Source organism: Zophobas morio, unplaced genomic scaffold (genome assembly GCF_036711695.1).
Source record: "Zophobas morio isolate AGI-343-1 ecotype UQ-CSIRO unplaced genomic scaffold, CSIRO_AGI_Zmor_V1 ptg000022l, whole genome shotgun sequence".
In the NCBI taxonomy this organism is placed as follows: domain Eukaryota; kingdom Metazoa; phylum Arthropoda; class Insecta; order Coleoptera; family Tenebrionidae; genus Zophobas; species Zophobas morio.
In genome coordinates, this window is record NW_026972127.1 from 5,966,584 (window position 1) to 5,987,990 (window position 21,407).

Consider the following 21,407-nt stretch of genomic DNA (forward strand, 5'->3'; position numbering starts at 1 on the left):
AGTTCTCTTTGGAGCTTTTATATGTAATTACTGAAAATTGCACGGCTCTGCGTTGGTAACAATTTTTTTATAATTGGTGACGTGGGATTAAATGAAAAACCAAGTAACTTGATAATTATTATTACTAAATGAATTTAGTATTCAAGGATAACTCGATTACAATTTTTTAGGGCACCATATTTTATGCATAAGCAATGGGAATGATATAGAATTATTCGGCGACAGGTAAAATTTGAGTTCTGATTATTATGTTTTGTGAAATCAACCTACTGATTTATATATTTATATGTTGAAAGCAAGTGACACTGATGCAATAATTTACATCAATTAACTCCAGTGGAATAATAATTTAATTTTTATATAAAAGGGACTTCGAAATGAAGTAAAAATTTACGTATGTTACTACAAATGTTTAGCTGTGCACCACCGACAATTGTCAGTCAGCATTACGAACAATATAACTTTTATAATAGATTTTTATACACGGAACTCGCAGGGTTTTCCTTTTTACTCATAGCTAAAAGGAAATTTATTTTTAACCACGGAAAGTTACAGCCGAATTAACTTTGATGTGGAAATTCAATTTTTTTTCGAATGGTCTTCCCTGAACCTGCACAAAAAATTGTCCTTTATCCTCTCTTGTTTTTAACGATTAATTTCCCCAAAAAAACGCTTCCTCATAAAAAGGGTAGCAAAGATTCATCTTTTGAAGTTCCGGCTGTTATTACAATGTGGAAAAAGTATGGTAAATATAAAGTAAACGATTGAAATTCTCTCAAAATTTTTATGCTTAATAGTTCATTAATCGGGTAAGCTTAAGTGTTTATTTCTTCAACATTCGACTGTACATTAAAAAAAAATGATAGGGTTCTCCTGAAAAATTGATGCTCTGACGCCAAAACTTTTTTTGGCTTCTAATTTATGTCAAAGCCCTTTGCCTTTCAGCTATTATAAGAATTCCTTTTTTATTTATTTGTTCGAGCTTTAGTCGTGCGAAAAAACTTACCTGTGGCTGTGGGCTAGACTAGAAACTCTACTGGCACGGGAAGACGTAGCAAGAGGAGATCTTGGTGCTAACTGAAGGCTATGATAGTCACTTTCTAGATTACATTCTAAACTGTACTCGACGTCGAGACTCTGTTCATCCGGGATGAACGTTGTCTGTTTCGCTTGAGCGTATAAAGCTTGAGCTTTAGCGATCCCGTCCTTCCAGCCCTGTAATGAGAAGGGTGATTTCTGGATCACGTTCCGCCGAAACGTTAAATACCTTCAATTTCTTCGAGTCGTTGTTCTGGAGTATGAACGCAGCCACAGCCATATCGAATTCGTTCTTGTAAATTACAGCTAAACTTGGAGTTTCTCTTTGTAGTTCAGATACAACTAACCTATCAACTAAATAAGGTTGACGCACTACGCGCATCGTAGCACCCCCTTTTTTCGTTGAGGGCTTGCAAATCAGGAGCATGTCAGTGAGGAGGAAGCAGTGGACTTCCAACTGAAACAAAATTGTTACACGACAGAAACACGACTTGTACGACTCACTTTTGATGCTCCGCTGTCTTTCAGTTTCAGATCACCTTCGAGTAAGAGATGGCGTTTTCTGTCCCCAGGGCAGTTCAGCATAGGCCTTGTCAAGTCGAGGTGAGTGAAAGATTTCTCTTTTTTTAGTATTTTGTCAATATCGTCGTCCTTAGTCTCCTGCAACCGCGAAATAATCGATGATCGGTGTGAGAGTTGTGTATGGGTTTCTTACCACAATGTCGTAACTTTCTATCCGCGCTATTATCCCTTTCAGTCTTTCGTTGTCTTGTTTGTGCTTTAAACTCGCGTTAACGTCGATCACTAAGTCGTCCACCATTTTAATCTGTAAATTGAAGGGTTATTAACACGACGAGGTCGGGAATAAATCAGTAAAAACGGTAGTTTTATAATTTTTGGGCTCTTTACAAGTCAAAACTAAAAAAATTGTAAGAAAAATGAAGTTTAGAATGTGCAAATTATATGTTTTGACCTCAAAATATGAAATTTGTATATACTCGTATGAAAGTTACAATCAATAAAATGTTAATATTTAATGGCTGGTTTCCCAAAAACCTTTGGTGACGGGAAAAATGGGTCTCAAGCTCGAGTTCAGCACACCTGAATTAGGTATCACCTATTTTTCAATTCAGTGGCGAAAAAAATTCAAATTTAATGAATAACGTTAAATTATCTAAAGCACGCCAAACGAAAATAATGACAATAATAAACTGCGCGCCAAAAGTTAGGGATATCGTAATTAATTTAATTTAAGCCTATTCAATTGTTTCCCAAATTATAAAAAAACTAATAACAAACATGTCTTTTATCAATATTCTTAACTTTTTACGCGCAGTATATATGGAACTTTAATATATACAAGTTATATATACATATAGGCTGGTTCAAATGTGGTGCACTGATTCTATGACACGTTGTTAAGGATTGTTTATTGAGCAAAGAAAAAATAATTTAAATAACCCTTGGGCGCAAATGTAGACGACTTCAACATTTTAATTTTTCTTTTAGATATTTGACCATTCATTCGCTAGTTCTTGGTGTTTTTCAAAAAAAGTACCATGTTTTTATCCGTAGCATTACACTCAATCTTAATATTACAAAAAACTTAAAAATTGTTCTAAACTAATCCACGCCAAACGTCGAAAATTTTAATAATATATACAGGGTGATAAAAAATGGCGCATAAGCTCGACGGTACGTTGTTAAAAAGGCTCTGAAAAACTCGAAAAAAAAATGGTTAAACAAATCCCTGAACAAAATTTAGACTTCAAAGTTGAAGAATTGCCTTGGTAATTCGATATATGTCGAGGTTATCCATCATTTTTGCATCATTCTGTATTTTACAAAACAACAGAAAAGATTATATCGTATGCCACGTGTTTCTTTTATACATAAACAACCCCTGTAATTTTTTTATTTTTAAAGATAAACATTACTTATGTGAATAAATGATATGAGTGCCAATTTTTCAAGCTACTAGATTGTCATCAATAAATTAAAAATTAATTTTTCGTCTATTTTATTGAATAACTTTTCAAGTATTGATTTTAGAATATTGATTGGTTTTGATTTTTAGAAAAAAATCAATCATTCCATTAAAAAAAAAGTTAACGTCATTTCCGGTTCTACCGGAACAGATAATAAAAATGTTACCATCTTGTACAATGATACAAATTTGCCTCAAGAACAACAGGTTTATCTTTGAAAATCAAAACGTTACTGGGGTTGTATCAAATAAAAGAAACACCCTGTATAGTAGTTACAGAATTTTAGGTATCAAGTTGTTGATTAAAAAAATATATACATACTTAAAATGTTTCAATATCATAATAGTTCTAAGTCTGAAAACTTCAATAACAAAATTTCTAAAAACTACTAAAAAATTCAAAACTTCCAAATGTATTGAAAAATTTGGAAACTTTAACATTTTCAACACAGCATATTCAGAAACTCTAAAATGGCCGTAAATATTAAAACACCTGTCATTACGTCAAAAATTACAAAAAGGTTTTCAGTAATTCCAGAAAATTAAAAATTGCTAAAATTTCTTAAAGAATGAAAATTCGAAAACCTCATAGATTCCGAAAATAACGCAAATACTTGAAACTCTGCAATTTTCTAAAATCGAAAAAATTCAGAACTGTCATAAGCGTCAAAAAACTAGAAACTTTAAAATTCCAAAATCCATAAGTTCTAAAAGTTACAAATAATTAAAGTTATTTTAGTAAGTCATAGAAATTTAAAAAATTCGATTGGACTAGACAATTCTAAAAAATTATAAACATACTACAAATTTCCGATATCATATGCCAAAAATTACAAAAAGTTTAGTACTAACTTCTTTCAGAAATTACAACGTCTTCAACAAATTCAAAAATTGCGAAAATTGCAAAAGTTCTACAAACTGAAATGCTATAATCATTTAAAATTTGGAAAAATCTGTTCAAGAATGGAATTGTTAGTTCAAAAGATTCCAAAAATAGTAAAAATGCTTAAAACTTTGGAAATTTCTAAAAACTCTTAGTAAATTCGAAACTTACGCAAGTGTCAAAAATCTAGAAACTTTTAAATTCCAAAAATCCACAAATTCTAAGTGACAAATATTGTAATTTCAAAATTTCAAAATATGTATTTGAATTTCGAAAACTCCAAAAGGGCACTCATTACATAGTTAAAGTTCTTTTAGTAAGTCCTAACGTCTTTTAATTCCAAAAATTGCGAAAATGACAAAAAAAGTTCACAAACTGGAATGTTATAATAAAAATGTTTGAAATTTTGAAAATTTCTAAAAAGTAGAAAATTCAAAAATCTGTTCAAGAATGAAAATTCGAAAATTCCATAGATTCCAAAAACATTAAAAATGTTTGAAACTTTGAAAATTTCTAAAAACTAGAAAATTCAAAACTTACGTCAAGTATCAAAAATCTACAAACTCTAAAATTCAAAAAATCCACAAGTTATAAAAGTGACAAAAGTTGTAATTTCAAAATTTGCAAAAATCTGTTCAAGAATGGAATTTCGAAAATTCCATAAATTCCAAAAAATAGTAAAAATGCTTACATAAGTGTAAAAAATATAGAAACTTTAAAACTGTGAAGATCCAGAGAAGTTCCAAAAATGACAAAAATTCTAACAGTTTTCCAAAATACATATGTATATTTTTTGAAAAGTGGAATTTCGAAAACTCCACTAATTCCATAAACTAGAAATTTCCAAAAAACTAAAGATTCTATAAATTGCAGATATGTACTTCATAATGTCAAAAATTCCAACCAATTAAACAATTCCAAAAATTGCCAAAATTATAAAACTTTAGTAGTTCAAAAATTACGAAAATTTAAAATTTACAAAAATTTATCCAAGGATGAAAATTCGAAAAATTAATCGATAATAAAAATAGTAAAAGCGCTTGAAATTTAAAAACTCTTAGAAAATTCAGGACTTCTATAAGTGTCAAAAATCTAGAAACTCCAAAATTCCGAAAATACGGAAGTTTCAAAAATGACAAATTCTAAAAGTCTAAAATTTCTAAATATTTTTTTATTTTAGATTTTCGAGAACTGCAAAAGAGTCGTCAATAGTTAAACACCTCTAAGGTCTAAAAATTCCAAAAAGTCGAAAAATAGGAAATTTTGGACACTTCATATTTTTAATATTTTCAGAAATTCCAAAAGTTGCGAAAATAATAAAAGTTCCAGTAATTCAAAAATTATGAAAATTAGATTCCAAAAATAGTAAAAATGCTTGATTTTTTGAAAATTTCTAGGAATTCTTAGAAAATCCAAATTTAGAAATTTTAAAATATTTTTTGTTAGAATTTTGAAATTTCAACGTCTCCAATAATTTAAAAAATTGCGATAAATAAATAAATAGCAAAATGCAATAACAAAGATGATAATAACCAAAATTTTCCGAAAATCTATCCAAGAACGGAAATTCTAAAACTCCATAGAATTTAAAAATGTTAAAAATGTTTGAAATTTTGAAAATTTCTAAAAACTGGTAAACTTAAACTTCCATAAGTTTCAAAAATCTGGAAACTTTAAAATTCCAAAAATCCAAAAGTGACCAGAATTCAAACAAATTAAACATTTCAAGATGACAAAAATTCGAAACATTTTAAAATTTCAAAATATTTTTTTCAAGGGTCGTCAGTAGTTAAACACAAGGCCTAAGAATTCCAAAATGTTGAAAAATAGTAACTTCTAAAAATCTTTAAAGATTCTACAAATTTTGGAAATTTCATAATGCCCCAAATTATAAAAAGTTTAATATTTTCAGAAATTCTTAAAGAAAAAGCTTTAGTAATTAAACAATTATGAAATCTTAAAATTTGCAAAAATTTATCCAAGAATAGAAATTGTAAAACTCCATGCATAGTAAAAATGCTTTAAAATTATTGATAATTTCTAAAATTCCTAGAAAATTCAAATGTAGAAATTTAAAAATTCCAAAAATCGAGAAGTTCCAAAAGTAACAAAAATTCTACAGTTTTTAAAATTTTTTATGTTAGAATTTCTAGGACTCCAAATGAGTCGTAAATAAACCTCTGAGGCCTAGAAATTCCACCGTCTTCAACAATTCAAAAAATTACGAAAATAAATAAAATGATTCAAAATGATAAAAACCTAAATTTTCCAAAAATCTATCCAAGACTGGAAATTCCAAAACTCCATAGATTCCAAAAAATGGTAAAAATGTTTGAAATTTTGAAAATTTCTAAAAACTAGAAAATTTAGAAGTTTAAAAAATTTGGAAACTTTAAAATTCTAAAAATCCGGCAGTGCAAAAGTGACAAGAATTCAAACAACTCAAACATTTCAAAAGATTAATTGTTTATGTTAGAATTTGGAAAAAAATAAAATGTTAAACTAGAATATTTAAAAGAAAGGTATACGATTCTAAAAATTTTGGATACTTCATAATGTCAAAAATCACAAGAAGTTTAACATTTTCAGAAATTCCAACGACGTAAATAATTGCGAAAACTGCGTAAATTACATATTATGTTACAACAATTATATTTAAAAAAACTGAAAAAATCTATTAAAGAATGGAAATTCGATTTCAAATAGCAAAAATGCTTGAAATCTTGAGAATTCCCAAAAATTCAGAATTGCCCAAAATTTCTGAAGTTTAAAATTTTTTGATTTGTCAAATCTTAAGGTTCCAAAAATATTCGACAATTAACGTGTTTTAGTCGTTCTAACGAAGTTTAAAAATTCTAAATGATAAACTGCCGGTGTGTACTGCGAATCGTAAATTTTGATTTTTTTTTTAATTTGATTGAACGTTAAAAAAATGTTTGCGTGTATGTGAAAGTTATAATCAATAAATTTCGATATTTTTGATTGCGAGTTTCCAAAAAAATTTAACTTTAGAAAATAATAAATTCATTACGGCATCGTTCAATTTTATCGCGTTTTTCTCGAATACTCACCATCGTCTGTAGACTCTCCCGCTCCACGTCTTCGTCCGTGTTTTTGAGAATCGCTTTCAAAAGAAGGCCATATTTTGTCAGTCTTTGCATGGGTTGGACCAAGATGTCCATCAATCGCAATCTGTTGCATTCCTTCTGGCTCTCGCACCACGTCAGGTATGCCGTGAACACCTCGCTGTCCATGTTCTCCCTGCAGTAGTGCTGACACCTCGACTGTTCAGCGCAGTACTTATAATACGGCTGGAATGTCTCGTGGATCGAGGAGAACCCTTCCAGCATGTTTTCGATGCAGGTCGTACGTTTGCGTTGTCGCATGTCTTTTATCAAAGGGAACAACGTGTTTCGCCAGAACGTCACGTTCGACTCCAAAATTTCCGTTATGTTCGAGAAGAGCTTGTCGGTGTTTATTTCGGTGAGGAGCTTGTGCGACTGAAGGTCCTTCAAGCACGCAAGAAACAACTGAAACATGTGTCAATTGATAAGGAGCTAAATGGCCGACTTCAATATTTACATCCGTGACGACTTTTAACGTCCTGATGTAGGAAACTTCGCTCGTTATCAGTTCCCACAAGGCAGTTTGCTGCTGTTGCTGTTTTTCGCTAAGATCTGAAAATAACAATAAAAGAAAAAAAAATAAATTTATAGCTACCACTCCGCCAATAACTTCCTTATAAAATACTTAAAAGTTGATATATGGAGTCGTAAGTAATTTTACATTATTTTCGTTTTACGCGTACATCTCAGAACACATCCCGACTTTTTATTTTACAACGTAATAAAGTCGTTCCATTTGTGTAATGTCACAGATCGTTTTAAAATTTCTTTGAGGTTCGAATCAATACACATGGGAGAGCATTTCGTGCCGGTTCTCGACTTACTACAGGATTATCCCAGTGCTAAAATAATTAATTGAAATTCTTGGCGCTTTCTTTGAGGGCAACGGATCAATTTGTAATTTGAATAATTCTCTTAAAAGGGTCAAACTTTGCCGCGATTTCCCTGAAAGTCAAAAAGCTTTACTGTGTTTAATTCACTTAGATGACTAACTTTCTAGGGGAGGGTAAGTTGTGTAAGAATATCTCCGATATTTTTATCTTTACTAGCTTTGTTCTGTCCTTTCATCAGAAGCGAGGCTGTAATGAGCTCGCGAGACAGTTTTATTTAATTGGAACGAGGCGCAGCGAGAGGGAAAGTCGGACGTGACTCAAAAGGCGACAGTTATAACAAAGTAGAGAAAAAAAATAACGTTATTGGTAGAAGGAGCGCAGTATCGTGAATATTACAGAGCGCCGCTTTATTCAATTTATTGATGCTGTAGCGGATTTTCGAGGTTCTCCGACACAGTCGCTTAGCAACTTAATGACGGACATTTAAGGTTTTTTGTTTAGGTACCTGAATTATGAATGAATCTGCATTGTTTCGTTTCTCCAGAAATGTAAATTGAATTCGGTGACAATGAAAAACGACGGGATAAATTCTTGGAAGTTCATCAAGTTAATGTTTCGAAGAAATGTCGCTTCTTTTCGTTGTTATTCTTAAAGTTATCATATCGGGGATGCATCAAGTGGTCTTTAATATCATTTGGTTTTTTGTGTTACGAACAAAGATAATTACATTTAGTTCGTTTGACAAGGGTAGGATTTTTATTTCTTTTATTTTCGGCTTCCATAAAGTGTTGGTGACACAGTAGTTGTAAAAATGACAACCAAAATATTTAATAAATAATTATTGTTCAAGAAACGTGAATTGTTAAATTTGCTCCATCCGAAAAATTGATGACGTCATCTCAAAATTTTGTGAAGTTAATCTCAGGTGAAAATTATAATGTGAGCTGTTTATTCTTTACACCTAAATCAAATATTACTCATTCCATATTCTATAAAATCTAGGTAACAGATTTTTTAAATTTTTATATATTTTTATATAAAATTTCAGCCTTTCAGGCACCGGTCTAAATTTTTCGCATCCTGGTTCAGTAGATCCTATTTGTCCCAGGTCACGGAACTCCGAAATTCTTTCAAATTATTTCAGAAACAAAACAAGGAATCCCCGAAATTCTTTCAAACTACTTCAAAAACAAGACACAAGGGTTCCCCAAGATTTTTTCAAATTACTTCAAAAACAAGACAAAGGATCCCCGAGATTCTTTCAAATTACTTCGAAAACTGTTGTGTTTTCACAAGAGGTCCCCCAGAGCTTTCAAACTACTTTAAAAACCAGACACAAGAGGTCCCCAGATTTTTCAAATTACTTCAAAAACAAGGAAGGGATATCCGAGATTCTTTCGAAATATTTTAAAAACAAAACCCAAGGGATCCACGAGATTCTTTCACATTACTTCAAAAACAAAACACAAGGGGTCCTTGAGATGCTTTCAAACTATTTTAAAAAGTAGACACACGGGGTGCCCCAGATTCTTTCGAATTACTTCAAAAATAAGAAAGGGACCCCCGAGATTCCTTCAAACTACATACTTCAAAAATAAAACCCAAAGGTTTCAAGAGATTCTTTCATATTACTTCAAAAAGAAAACACAAGAAGTCCTTGATATGCTTTCAAATTACTTCGAAAACCAGACACAAGGGATTCCCCCGAATCTTTCAAATTACTTCAAAAATAAGAAAGGGATCCCCGAGATTCTTTCAAACTACTTCAAAAATAAAACCCAAGGAGTCCACGAGATTCTTTCACATTAATTCAAAAACAATGCACAAGGGGTCCTGTAGATACTTTCAAACTATTTCAAAAATACAACCCAAGGGGTCAACGACATTCTTTCACATCACTTCAAAAACAAAAGGGGTCCGTGAGATGCTTTCAAACAATTTCAAAAACCAGTCACAAGGGATCCCCCAGATTCGTTCAAATTATCTCAAAAATAAGAAAGGGACCCCCGAGATTCCTTTTAACTACTTGAAAAATAAAACCCAAGGAGGACATGAGATTCTTTCACATTACTTCAAAAACCAGACACAAGGGGTCCCCCAGATTCTTTAAAATACTTCGAAAATAAGAAAGGGACCTCCGAGATTCTTTCAAACCATGTACTTCAAAAACAAAACCTCAGGGGTCTACGAAATTCTTTCACATTACTTCAAAAACAAAACGCAAGGAGTGCCCGAGACGCTTTCAAACTACTCCAAAAAGTAGACACAAGGGATCTCCCAGATTCTTTCAAATTACTTCAAAAATAAGAAGGGGACTTTCGAACTACTTTAAAAACAAAACCCAAGGAGTCCACGAGATTTTTTCACATTACTTCAAAAGAGATCCTGTAGATACTTTCAAACTACTTCAAAAACTAGACACAAGGAGTCTACCAGATTCCTTCAAATTACTTCGAAAATAAAAAAGGGACCGCCGAGATTCTTTTAAACTCTGTACTTCAAAAACGCAACCCCACGGATCCACGAAATTTTTTCACATTACTTCAAAAACCAGACACAAGGAATCCCCAGATTCTTTCAAATTACTTCAAAAATAAGAAATGGACCCCCGACATTCTTTCAAACTACTTTAAAACAAAACCCAAGGAGTTGACGAGATTCTTTCACATTAATTCAGAAACAAAACACGTGGTGTCCTCTAGGCACTTTCAAACTACTTCAAAAACCAGTCACGAGGGGTCCCCCAGATTCGTTCAAATTATCTCAAAAAAGAGAAAAGGACACTCGAGATTCCTTCAAACTACTTCAAAAATAAAACCCAAGGAGGACACGAGATTCTTTCACATTACTTCAAAACAAAACACAAGGAGTGCTCGACGCTTTCAAACTACTAAAACCACACACGGGGTCCCCCAGATTCTTTCAAATTACTTCAAAAATAAGAAAGGGCCCCCGAGATTCTTTCGAACTACTTTAAAAACAAAACCCAGGGAGTCCACAAGATTTTTTCACATTACTTCAAAAGAGATCCTGTAGGTACTTTCAAACTACTTCAAAAACCAGACACAAGGAGTCCACCAAATTCTTTCAAATTACTTCGAAAATAAAAAAGGGACTGTCGAGATTCTTTTAAACTGTGTACTTCAAAAACGCAACCCCAGGGATCCACGAAATTCTTTCACATTACGTCAAAAACAAAACGCCAGGAGTGCTCGAGATGCTTTCAAACTAGTTCAAAAACCAGACACAAGGGATCCCCAGATTCTTTCAAATTACTTCAAAAATAAGAAATGGACCCCCGACATTCTTTCAAACTACTTTAAAACAAAACCCAAGGAGTTCACGAGATTCTTTCACATTAATTCAGAAACAAAACACGAGGTGTCCTCTAGGCACTTTCAAACTACTTCAAAAACCAGTCACGAGGGGTCCCCCAGATTCGTTCAAATTACCTCAAAAAAGAGAAAAGGACACTCGAGATTCCTTTAAACTACTTCAAAAATAAAACCCAAGGAGGACACGAGATTCTTTCACATTACTTCAAAACAAAACACAAGGAGTGCTCGACGCTTTCAAACTACTCCAAAAACCAGACACACGGGGTCCCCCAGATTCTTTCAAATTACTTTAAAAATAAGAAAGGGACCCCCGAGATTCTTTCGAACTACTTTAAAAACAAAACTCAAGGAGTCCACAAGATTTTTTCACATTACTTCAAAAGAGATCCTGTAGATACTTTCAAATTACTTCGAAAATAAAAAAGGGATCGCCGAGATTCTTTTAAACTATGTACTTCAAAAACGCAACCCCAGGGATCCACGAAATTCTTTCACATTACTTCAAAAACAAGACGCCAGGAGTGCTCGAGATGCTTTCAAACTAGTTCAAAAACCAGACACAAGGGATCCCCAGATTCTCTCAAATTACTTCAAAAATAAGAAAGGGACCCCCGACATTCTTTCAAACTACTTTAAAAACAAAACCCAAGGAGTTCACGAGATTCTTTCATATTATTTCAAAAACAAAACACAAGGGGTCCTCTAGATTCTTTCAAATTACTTCAAAAATAAGACAGGGATCCTCAAAATTTTTACAAACTACTTCAAAAATAAAATCTTAGGGGTCCAAAAGATTCTTTTAAATTACTTCAAAAACAAAACACAAGGGGTCCTTGAGATGTTTTCAAACAATTTCAAAAACCGGTCACAAGGTGTCCCCCAGATTCGTTCAAATTACTTCGAAAATAAGAAAGAGACCCCCGAAATTCCTCCAAACTATGTAAGTACTTCATAAACAAAACCTCAGGGGTCCATGAAATTTTTTCACATTACTTCAAAAACAAAACGCAAAGAATGCTCGACATGCTTTCAAACTACTCCAAAAACCAGACACAGGGGACCCCCAGATTCTTTCAGATTACTTCAAAAATAAGAAAAGGACCCCCGAGATTCTTTCAAACTACTTTATAAACAAAACCCAATGGGTCCACGAGATTCTTTCACATTAATTCAGAAACAAAACACGAGGGGTCCTCTAGGTACGTTCAAACTACTTCAAAAACAAGTCACAAGGGATCCTCCAGATTCGTTCAAATTACCTCAAAAATAAGAAAGGGACGTTCAAAATTCCTTCAAACTACTTCAAAAATAAAACCCAAGGGGTACGCGAGATTCTTTAACATTACTTAAAAACGCAAGGAGTGCTCGAGATGCTTTCAAACTATTTCAAAAACCAGACACAATGGGTCCCCCAGATTTTTTAAATTACTTCGAAAATAAGAAATGGACCCCCGAGATTCTTTAATTCAAACTACTTTAAAAACAAAATCCAAGGGATCCACGAAATTCTTTCACGTTACTTCAAAAACAAGACCCACAAGGAGTCCCCGAGATTCTTTCGAATTACTTTAAAAACAAGATACAAGCGGTCTCCGAAATTCTTTCAAATTGCTTCAAAAACAGTACACAGAAAGATCCCCGAGATTTATTCAAATTACTGCAACGGCATAGCATTAATTTTCCGTTGCTTGATTATTTATTCATTCCCCCCAGAAATCTGATGACGTCAAATTAATTGAAACAAATTTTGTTTGCAAAAATTTCCTGAAATGCAAGTCGTTGTGCTTTTGATTTTGTTTTTAATGGCCAAGAATTCAAGAATGGGAATTCTAAAACTGCACAGATTCCAAAAATGATAAAAATGTTTGAAATTTTGAAAATTTTAAAAAACTAGAAAATTTAGAACTTCCATCAGTTTCAAAAATTTGGAAACTTTAAAATTCCAAAAATCCAGAAGTTCAAAAATGGCACGAATTCAAGTAACTTAAACATTTCGAAAGATTAATTTTTTATATTAGAATTTGAAAAAAAAAACACAAATATTAAACTAGAAAATTGAAAAAAAGTTATAAGATTCAAAAAATTTTGGATACTTCATAATGTCAAAAATCACAAAGGTTATAAAAATTAAAACATTAAGTATAAAAAACTGAAAAAGTCTATTCAAGAATGGAAATTCGATTCTAAATGTTTGAAATTTTGAAAATTCTCAAAATTCAGAATTGCCCGAAATTTACTTAAATTTACTTCAACGGCAAGGCGTCACGGGGTATAGCATTAATATTCGGTTGCTCGGTTATTTATTCATTTCCTCCAGAAATTTGATGACGTCTAATTAATTGAAACAAATTTTGTTTGCAAAAATTTCCTGAAATGCAAGTCTTTGTGCTTTTGTTATTCTTTTTAATGGCGGTTTAGAAATTAAAATAATCGGGGACGTCGAGGATTTGTTTGCTTTTGTACTTTTTTACTTTGTTAGATTCAATTAAAACCCTACATAGAGGGAGAATTTCAAATAAAAACGAAGAGGGTAAAGATGGTGGTAAAAAAGATAAAAAATTAACAAAGAAATAAATCGAAGGGAAAAGACGTCTAGAAACTATAAATACCTGTTTCACACTTAATAATTCTGTAGATATTTCAAACCTTGAGGACAAAGGAGAATATTCTGTGAAAAAAAAATTTAAGGACTGGAAGAAAATACTGAAATTGTGAAAATATTTGCAAAAAATCGTAGAAACATGTAAAATGTAGAATCACTAAAATCCAAGAAAATTTTCGGTTTGGAGATAAGATAATTACAGAAGCAGAAATTCGAGTGAAGCGCATATAGTGGAAGAAATGGAGTTGAAAATAGAATCTGGTTTTAAGTGAGAAAGAAGCCAAAAATTGCATTATTTCGCATTTCGTAAAAAAATATTGGCAACAAAAACCAAAAACGCGCTACCAGAGCATCATAAATAAAACACAAGAAAGAAACTAATAAATAAAGTTACAAACAAGCAAGTACGCCCTAAAAATAGCAAATTAGGAAATGTACTAAACAGATAACAATCTTTTACGGTAGAAGTTATAACAATAGAGATAATGTGTGAAAGTTAATAATAAAATCCTACAAAACAACTGAGTAAATGACAAAGTCGTGGATGTACCGAAAAAATTGATTTACAATTATTTAGACAAAATTCCCCTCGCCCTTGAAGCACAATCAAACAAATCCAGTTCCACAGGCACATTATAAAATTTGGTGCTGCCAGTTTTATTTTGTTTTGCTAATTCCTATAAGTTAAGAGAAATATAAGTGTAGGTACGACGAGCGGATAACACAGAGAGACGCAATTCCAGTCCACCCGACATGAGAGGATCAAGACGATTTACGAATTGCACTTATGCTCACGATCGCCATTATGCCGAGTACGGAGTGGCGACGAGCGGATCACGCACAAAGCCGCAATTCTACTCCACCTGTGACGAGAAGATGTTGATTTTTTGAAGACATCTTGTATAAACAATTCAAGAAAATATATACATTTAGGCATATTTTCTATATTGTACATTTTAGATAGGCTTGATATGAAAAAATTTTGAGACGACGACGTCAGTTTTTGGAAAATTTCAAAGCAGCCGGTTTTGTAGTTTAAAAGTTAAATTATAATTTTTTTTTTAATTTTATCCAAAAAATAGACATAAATATCGAGCAGTATTATTTTGTAGAATTGATATGGGATTTATCCAGCAAAATTTTGAGATGATGCAATAAAATTCTTGGTGGGGATGAAGAAATATAATTATTATCAAAAAAAAATCTTAAGTTTTTTATGTTGAATTTTTAAGCGCAGACTTCTATAAAAAATTTTTGTTCCAGATTTACAAAATAAATACAAATTTAATTTTACTTCCTAGTAGATAATTTTTAATTTTAGAATTAGTTTTTCTTCAAGAACAGTTGAAATAAAATCTGACAAGACGTTTGTAAAGAGTGCGACGTTGGAACAGAATTTCAAGTTTCTTAAATGCATCAGTGGGCACAATTCCACCACCTAAATGAGAAAATGAATATTTCATAAAAAAATATCGTTGCTGTTGTGATGTATTATCTAAAAATACACCTAAAGCTTCAATCCGGCTTAACTAGCACGAAAGTAAACCGTTTCCGCCAGATAATCGACGAAATTAGAAAATTTACCGAAGTGGAATATTGCGCAAGGAAGCGAACTCCCTCCCGAAGTGAATAAATTCCAATTTTTTATAAATTGACTAAGTGCCGGTGGACCCGTCCCTTTGTTCTTTCTGTCGGCATCGCAAATAAATCTCAATACCCGAGTCAAATTTTACCCCAGGGCGCAAATCTTTGATCGGAATTTCAACACGTCGCCGACTTTTCAATTGATATCTGGAACTAGGTGACGCGTTAACGCGACTTACCGCTGTAATCGACGATTTCCCTCCAGTCGTCTTCGAGATTGTGGAGGGCGTCCACTTCGGGACACTGACCAGTGGGATAACTCGCGTTGTTGGGTATGCCCTGCTTGGAATACTTGTCCAACTGGTCGATGAGGGCCTCGTATTTTGTGTCCTGCAATAATAATAGGGCTTTGTGCGGGAAGGAATGTGGAGGCATCTCGACTTACTTTGCTGTTGCCGAAGAACGCCGTCAGCCTTTGTTTGATTTGTTTTTTGCTCTGGTCGGCGTCGTGCAGCGACAACGTCGAGCTTGCCACTGCACTCGGCTCTTCCGTACTTGAACTAAAGAAACTACTCGTGCGAGGACGATAGCTCTGGAAATTGCAAATTCAGTTTGATGAACTCGAGATGGGGAAACTTACCGCCGATTGCTTTCTCGAATGGTTGCCATAGAGCGAGCCCGATAGTTTTTTATTGCTGGGTTCCTTGGCTGTAAAGGGAGATTGTTAGACCCGGCGCATCCACCATTAATGCACGCCGCTCCAAATTGACAAATTTTGTTTTATGATGGCGTGTTTCGAGCAAGGAAATTTATTTCGGGGTTTTTTATTAAAGTGTGAACACATTTGCTCGATGGTAGTTGCAAAATTTTGAAAATCAATGATTTGCTTTACTTGGATTTTTTTTTTCCAATGCACAGTGATTTAAATTATTTTTTTCCTTCAATGTTCCGATTAAATCGGAGTTAAAAGGAGCTTATTTTTTACCACAGTACAGCCCGATAGGTATTTGATTTTGTCGCCTGTGAGTGATTTTTGTTCAATTTTTTGTTTTATATAAACATTTAATTAAAAATTCTTTACATGACAGTGAAATCGTACTTGGTTATAATAAGTGAACAACTAAAATGCAGGAATGCTGGAAGAGAAAATAAACATAATTAATTTATATTTTCTGAAACTGGAAATGTCAAGGCTGAGTACCATAATTTTACACTTAATACTGAGTTTTTAATTAGAAAAAACGCGTTTTTTTAAAATTAATATTTCGTAAATTTTTTGGTATATTTTCGGTGTGGACAACAATTTGTAATACGTGTATATTTTAAAAGCCACGGTTAAACTTAATTTTCTCAAACATGAAAATGTACTACAGAATTTTATTGTTCTTGATCGAAATGATAAATAATATAAAAAATTGAAAATGTGAAATGTGAAAAATACAAGTGAATAAAGAAATAAAATGACTATTGCGAAATTTGGCTAAATAAATAAAATGTATGCAAAAACAGTTTTCTTCTTTTATTTAATGTAAATAAAATTAACTTGGTAAATTTTGTGAATGATTTTAGAACTTCGACATTGTTTATTAATTATTATCTTTTATATATCAGTTTTATTATCTAAAGAGTACAATGATAAGTGCACCACAACTTTGTATGTATTGTTTATTTTAAAAATTCGCTTTTTAAGGAACGTATATCCCAGAATTTTTTGTGGGCTTTTATGGAACTTTTTCAAAAGCTCAATTTTTTAAGTCTAATTCAAAAATTTTCCAAACAGATTTACTTTCGGTGGCATTTCTTCAAAAGCTAACATTTTTCCAGAATTGCCCAGTGAATTTTTTGTGTATTTTTACGTAACCTTTTGAAAAGTTTAATTTTTCAATACTCTTCTTTATGAAAATTTTGATTTTTTTAACCACATTCGAAAATTGCCCAAAGAGAGTTTTTGCAGATTTCAACCTCCAGAATTTACTTTCGGTGGCATATCTCCAAAAACTCCTAGAATTTTCCAGATTTACCCAATGAAATATGGCAATATTTCGGATTTATTAAAAATTTGACTTTCAAACCGAATACTTATGAAATCTTGGTCGGTGACCTACTTATGCTGTATTTTTCAGATCAGCACTTCGAGCTTTGTATCCCAGAATTTTTTATAGATTTTTAGAGAATTTTTCAAAAGCTCAATTTTTCAATATCCTCCCCTTATGAAAATTTCAATTTTTTTCCGACCACATTCGAAAATTGACCATATATTTTTTTTGTATATTTCTACCTCCAGAAGATACTTTCGGTGGCATTTTTTCAAAAACTAGATTTTTCCCAAACTTGCCTCAGGAAATATGACAATTTTTTAGGACTTTTTGTGAATTTTTAGAGCAATTTTCAAGCTCATTTTTCAGTACTTTCTTCTTAAGAAAATTTCGATTTTTTGTTCACATTTAGAAGTTGCCCATCACACCAAATTCTATATCCCAGAATTTTTTTTAGATTTTTGGGAAACTTTTTCAAAAGGCCAATTTTTGAATAATCGACCAAAGATTTTTTTGTAGATTTCGACATCCTGAAGTTACTTTCGGCACCATTTTTTGAAAAACTCCCAACGTTTTTCTAGAAATGGCCAATGAATTAATGATATGGCAATTTTTTGGTTTTTGTAAAAATTTGACTTTCAAACCGAATACTTATGAAATCTTGGTCGTTGACCTAATTATGCTGTATTTTTCAGATCAGCACTCCGAGCTTTATATCGCAGAATTTTTTATGGATTTGTAGAGAATTTTTCAAAAGCTCAATTTTTCAATATTCTCTCTCCCCTTATGAAAATTTCGATTTTTTTCCAACCACATTCGAAAATTGACAATAGATTTTTTTGTATATTTTTACCTCCAGAAATTACTTTCGGTGGCATTTCTTCAAAAACTAGAATTTTTCCATAATTTCCCATGAAATATGACAATTTTTTGGGACTTTTTGTAGATTTTTAGACAACTTTTCAAGCTTAATTTTTCATTACTCTCTTCTTACGAAAATTATGATTTTTGTCAATCACATTCGAAAGTTGCTCAAGTAGATTTTTTGTAGATTTCGATTTCCAGAAGTTATTTTCGGGTGTGTTCCGTCAAAAACTCCGAACATTTTTCCAGAACTGTCCAGTGAAATATGGCAATTTTTAGGACTTTAAAAATTTGATTTTCAAAACGAATGTTTCTAAAATCTTGCTCGGAGACCATAAAGATGCTCTATTTTTCGAATCAGCACACCAAATTCTATATCCCAGAATTTTTTGTAGATTTTTGGGAAACTTTTTCAAAAGGACAATTTTTGAATAATCCTCCTTATGAAAATTTCAATTTTTTTACCATATTCGAAAATCGGCCAGATTTTTCTGTAGGTTTCGATATCCAGAAGTCACTTTCGGCGACATTTTTTCAAAAACTCCCAACGTCTTTCTAGAAATATGACAATGTTTTGGATTTTTTAAAAATATGACTTTCAAACCGAATACTTATGAAATCTTGGTCGTTAACCATAAATATGATGCATTTTTCAGATCAGCACTCCAAGCTTTATATCCCAGAATTTTTATGGATTTTTAGAGAATTTTTCAAAAGCTCAACTTTTCACTATCCTCCCCCCTTATGAAAATTTCAATTTTTTTCGGACCACATTCGAAAATTGCCCAGAGATTTTTTTTGTAAATTTCTACCTCGGCGGCATTTCTTCAAAGACTAGATTTTTTCCAGAATTGCCTCATGAAATATCACAATTTTTTAGTACTTTTTGTGGATTTTTAGAGAACTTTTCAAGCTCAATTTTTCAGTACTCTCTTCTTAGGAAAATTTCGATTTTTTTCGATCACATTCGAAAGTTGTCCAAATAGATTTTTTGTAGATTTCGATTTCCAGAAGTTACTTTCGGGTGTGTTCCGTCAAAAACTCCTAGTATTTTTCCAGAACTGTCCATTGAAATATGGCAATTTTTAGGACTTTAAACATTTGATTTTCACAGCGAATGTTTCTAAAATCTTGCTCGGAGACCATAAAGATGCTACATTTTTCGAACCAGCACACCAAATTCTATATCCCAGAATTTTTTTTAGATTTTTGGGAAACTTTTACAAATGGACAATTTTTGAATACTCTTCCTTATGTAAATTTCAATTTTTTTTATCATATTCGAAAATCGACCAAAGATTTTTCTGTAGATTTCGACGTCCAGAAGTCACTTTCGGCGACATTTTTTCAAAAACTCCCAACGTCTTTCTAGAAATATGACAATTATTTTGATTTTTTAAAAATATGACTTTCAAACCAAATACTTATGAAATCTTGGTCGTTGACCATAAATAAGGTATGCTGTATTTTTCAGATCACCACTTCGAGCTTTATATCCCAGAATTTTTATAGACTTTTAGAGAATTTTTTAAAAGCTCTACTTTTCAATATTTTCTCCCCTTATGAAAATTTCGATTTTTTTCCAATCACATTCGAAAATTGCCCAGATATTTTTTTTGTAGATTTCTATCGCGGCGGTATTTCTTCAAAGACTAGATTTTTTCCAGAATTGCCTCATGAAATATCACAATTTTTTAGAATTTTTTGAGGATTTTTAGAGAACTTTTCAAGCTCAATTTTTCAGTACTCTTCTTAGGAAAATTTCGATTTTTTTCGATCACTTCGAAAGTTGTCCAAATAGATTTGTTTAAGATTTTGATCTCCAGAAGTTACTTTCGGCTGTGTTTCGTCAAAAACTCCTAGCATTTTTCTGGAATTGTCCAGCGAAATATGACAATTTTTAGGACTTTAAAAATTTGATTTTCAAACCGAATGTTTCTAAAATCTTGTTCGAAGACCACAAGGATCCTATATTTTTCCAATCAACACAGCAAATTCTACATCCCAGAATTTTTTGTAGATTTTTTGGAAACTTTTTCAAAAGGACAATTTTTGAATACTCTTTCTTACGAAAATTTCAATATTTTTTACCATACTCGAAAATCGGCCAAAGATTTTTCTGTAGATTTTGATATCCAGAAGTTACTTTGGGCGACATTTTTTCAAAAACTCCCAACATCTTTCTAGAAATGTCCAATGAAATAATGATATGACAATTTTTTGGATTTTTTTTTAATTTGACTTTCAAACTAAGTACTTATGAAATCTTGGTTTCGGTTCAGCACTCCGAGCTTTATATCCCAAAATTTTTTATGGATTTTCAGAGAATTTTTCAAAAGCTCAATTTTTCAATATTTTCTCTCCCCTTATGAAAATTTCGATTTTTTTCCGACCACATTCGAAAATTGCCCAGACTTTTTTTGTAGATTTCTACCTTCAGAAGTTAATTTCGGCGGCATTTCTTTAAAAACTATCAGAATTTTTTGTAAATTCTTGAGAAACTTTTTCAAAAGGATAATTTGTTTTTTTTTATGAAAATTTCAATATTTTTTGATCATATTCGAAAATCGGCCAAACAGATTTTTTTGTAAATTTCGAGATCCAGAAATTACTTTCGGCACCATTTTTTCAAAAACTCCTAACGTTTTTCTAGAAATATCTTATGAGATATGACAATTTTTTGGATTTTTTAAACTTTTTACTTTCAAATCGAATATTTCTAAAATTTTGCTCGGAAATCATAAAAATGCTATACCTATTTTTCAAATCAACATGCCAAACTTTAATCCCAGAATTTTTAGTAGATTTTTGTGAAGCTTTTTCAAGTGGAGATTTTTTAAATACCCTTACGAAAATTTAGGTTTTTCGAAAATTGCACAACAATTTTTTTTTGTAGATTTCGATCCCCAAAAGTTACTTTCGGCGGTATTTTTTCCAAAATCTCCCAGCATTTTTCCAGAATTACCCAATGAATTATGGACATTTTAGGACTTTCTAAGAAATCGTGACTTTCAAACCAAATATTTCTAAAATCTTACTTGAAGATCATAAACATGCCACATTTTTCGGATCAGTACGTCGAAATTTATATCCCAGAATTTTCTGTGGATTTTTTAG

General features: G+C 32.0%; 1 protein-coding gene across 4 annotated transcripts in view; it reads right to left on the reverse strand.

The window, feature by feature from the left end:
* Positions 1-21,407, reverse strand: part of LOC135133459 (pleckstrin homology domain-containing family G member 5-like) — a 224,982-nt gene that overhangs the window by 10,633 nt on the left and 192,942 nt on the right. For all 4 annotated transcript variants that reach the window (XM_064061859.1, XM_064061857.1, XM_064061860.1 and 1 more), the window contains 9 exons: positions 16,031-16,098; positions 15,836-15,982; positions 15,630-15,780; positions 7,491-7,585; positions 6,980-7,438; positions 1,754-1,864; positions 1,543-1,698; positions 1,268-1,495; positions 1,007-1,215 (listed from right to left, as the gene is read on the reverse strand). In XM_064061859.1, the coding sequence (XP_063917929.1) occupies positions 1,007-1,215; positions 1,268-1,495; positions 1,543-1,698; positions 1,754-1,864; positions 6,980-7,438; positions 7,491-7,585; positions 15,630-15,780; positions 15,836-15,982; positions 16,031-16,098 (1,624 nt within the window). The remainder of the gene's footprint in view (positions 1-1,006; positions 1,216-1,267; positions 1,496-1,542; positions 1,699-1,753; positions 1,865-6,979; positions 7,439-7,490; positions 7,586-15,629; positions 15,781-15,835; positions 15,983-16,030; positions 16,099-21,407) is intronic.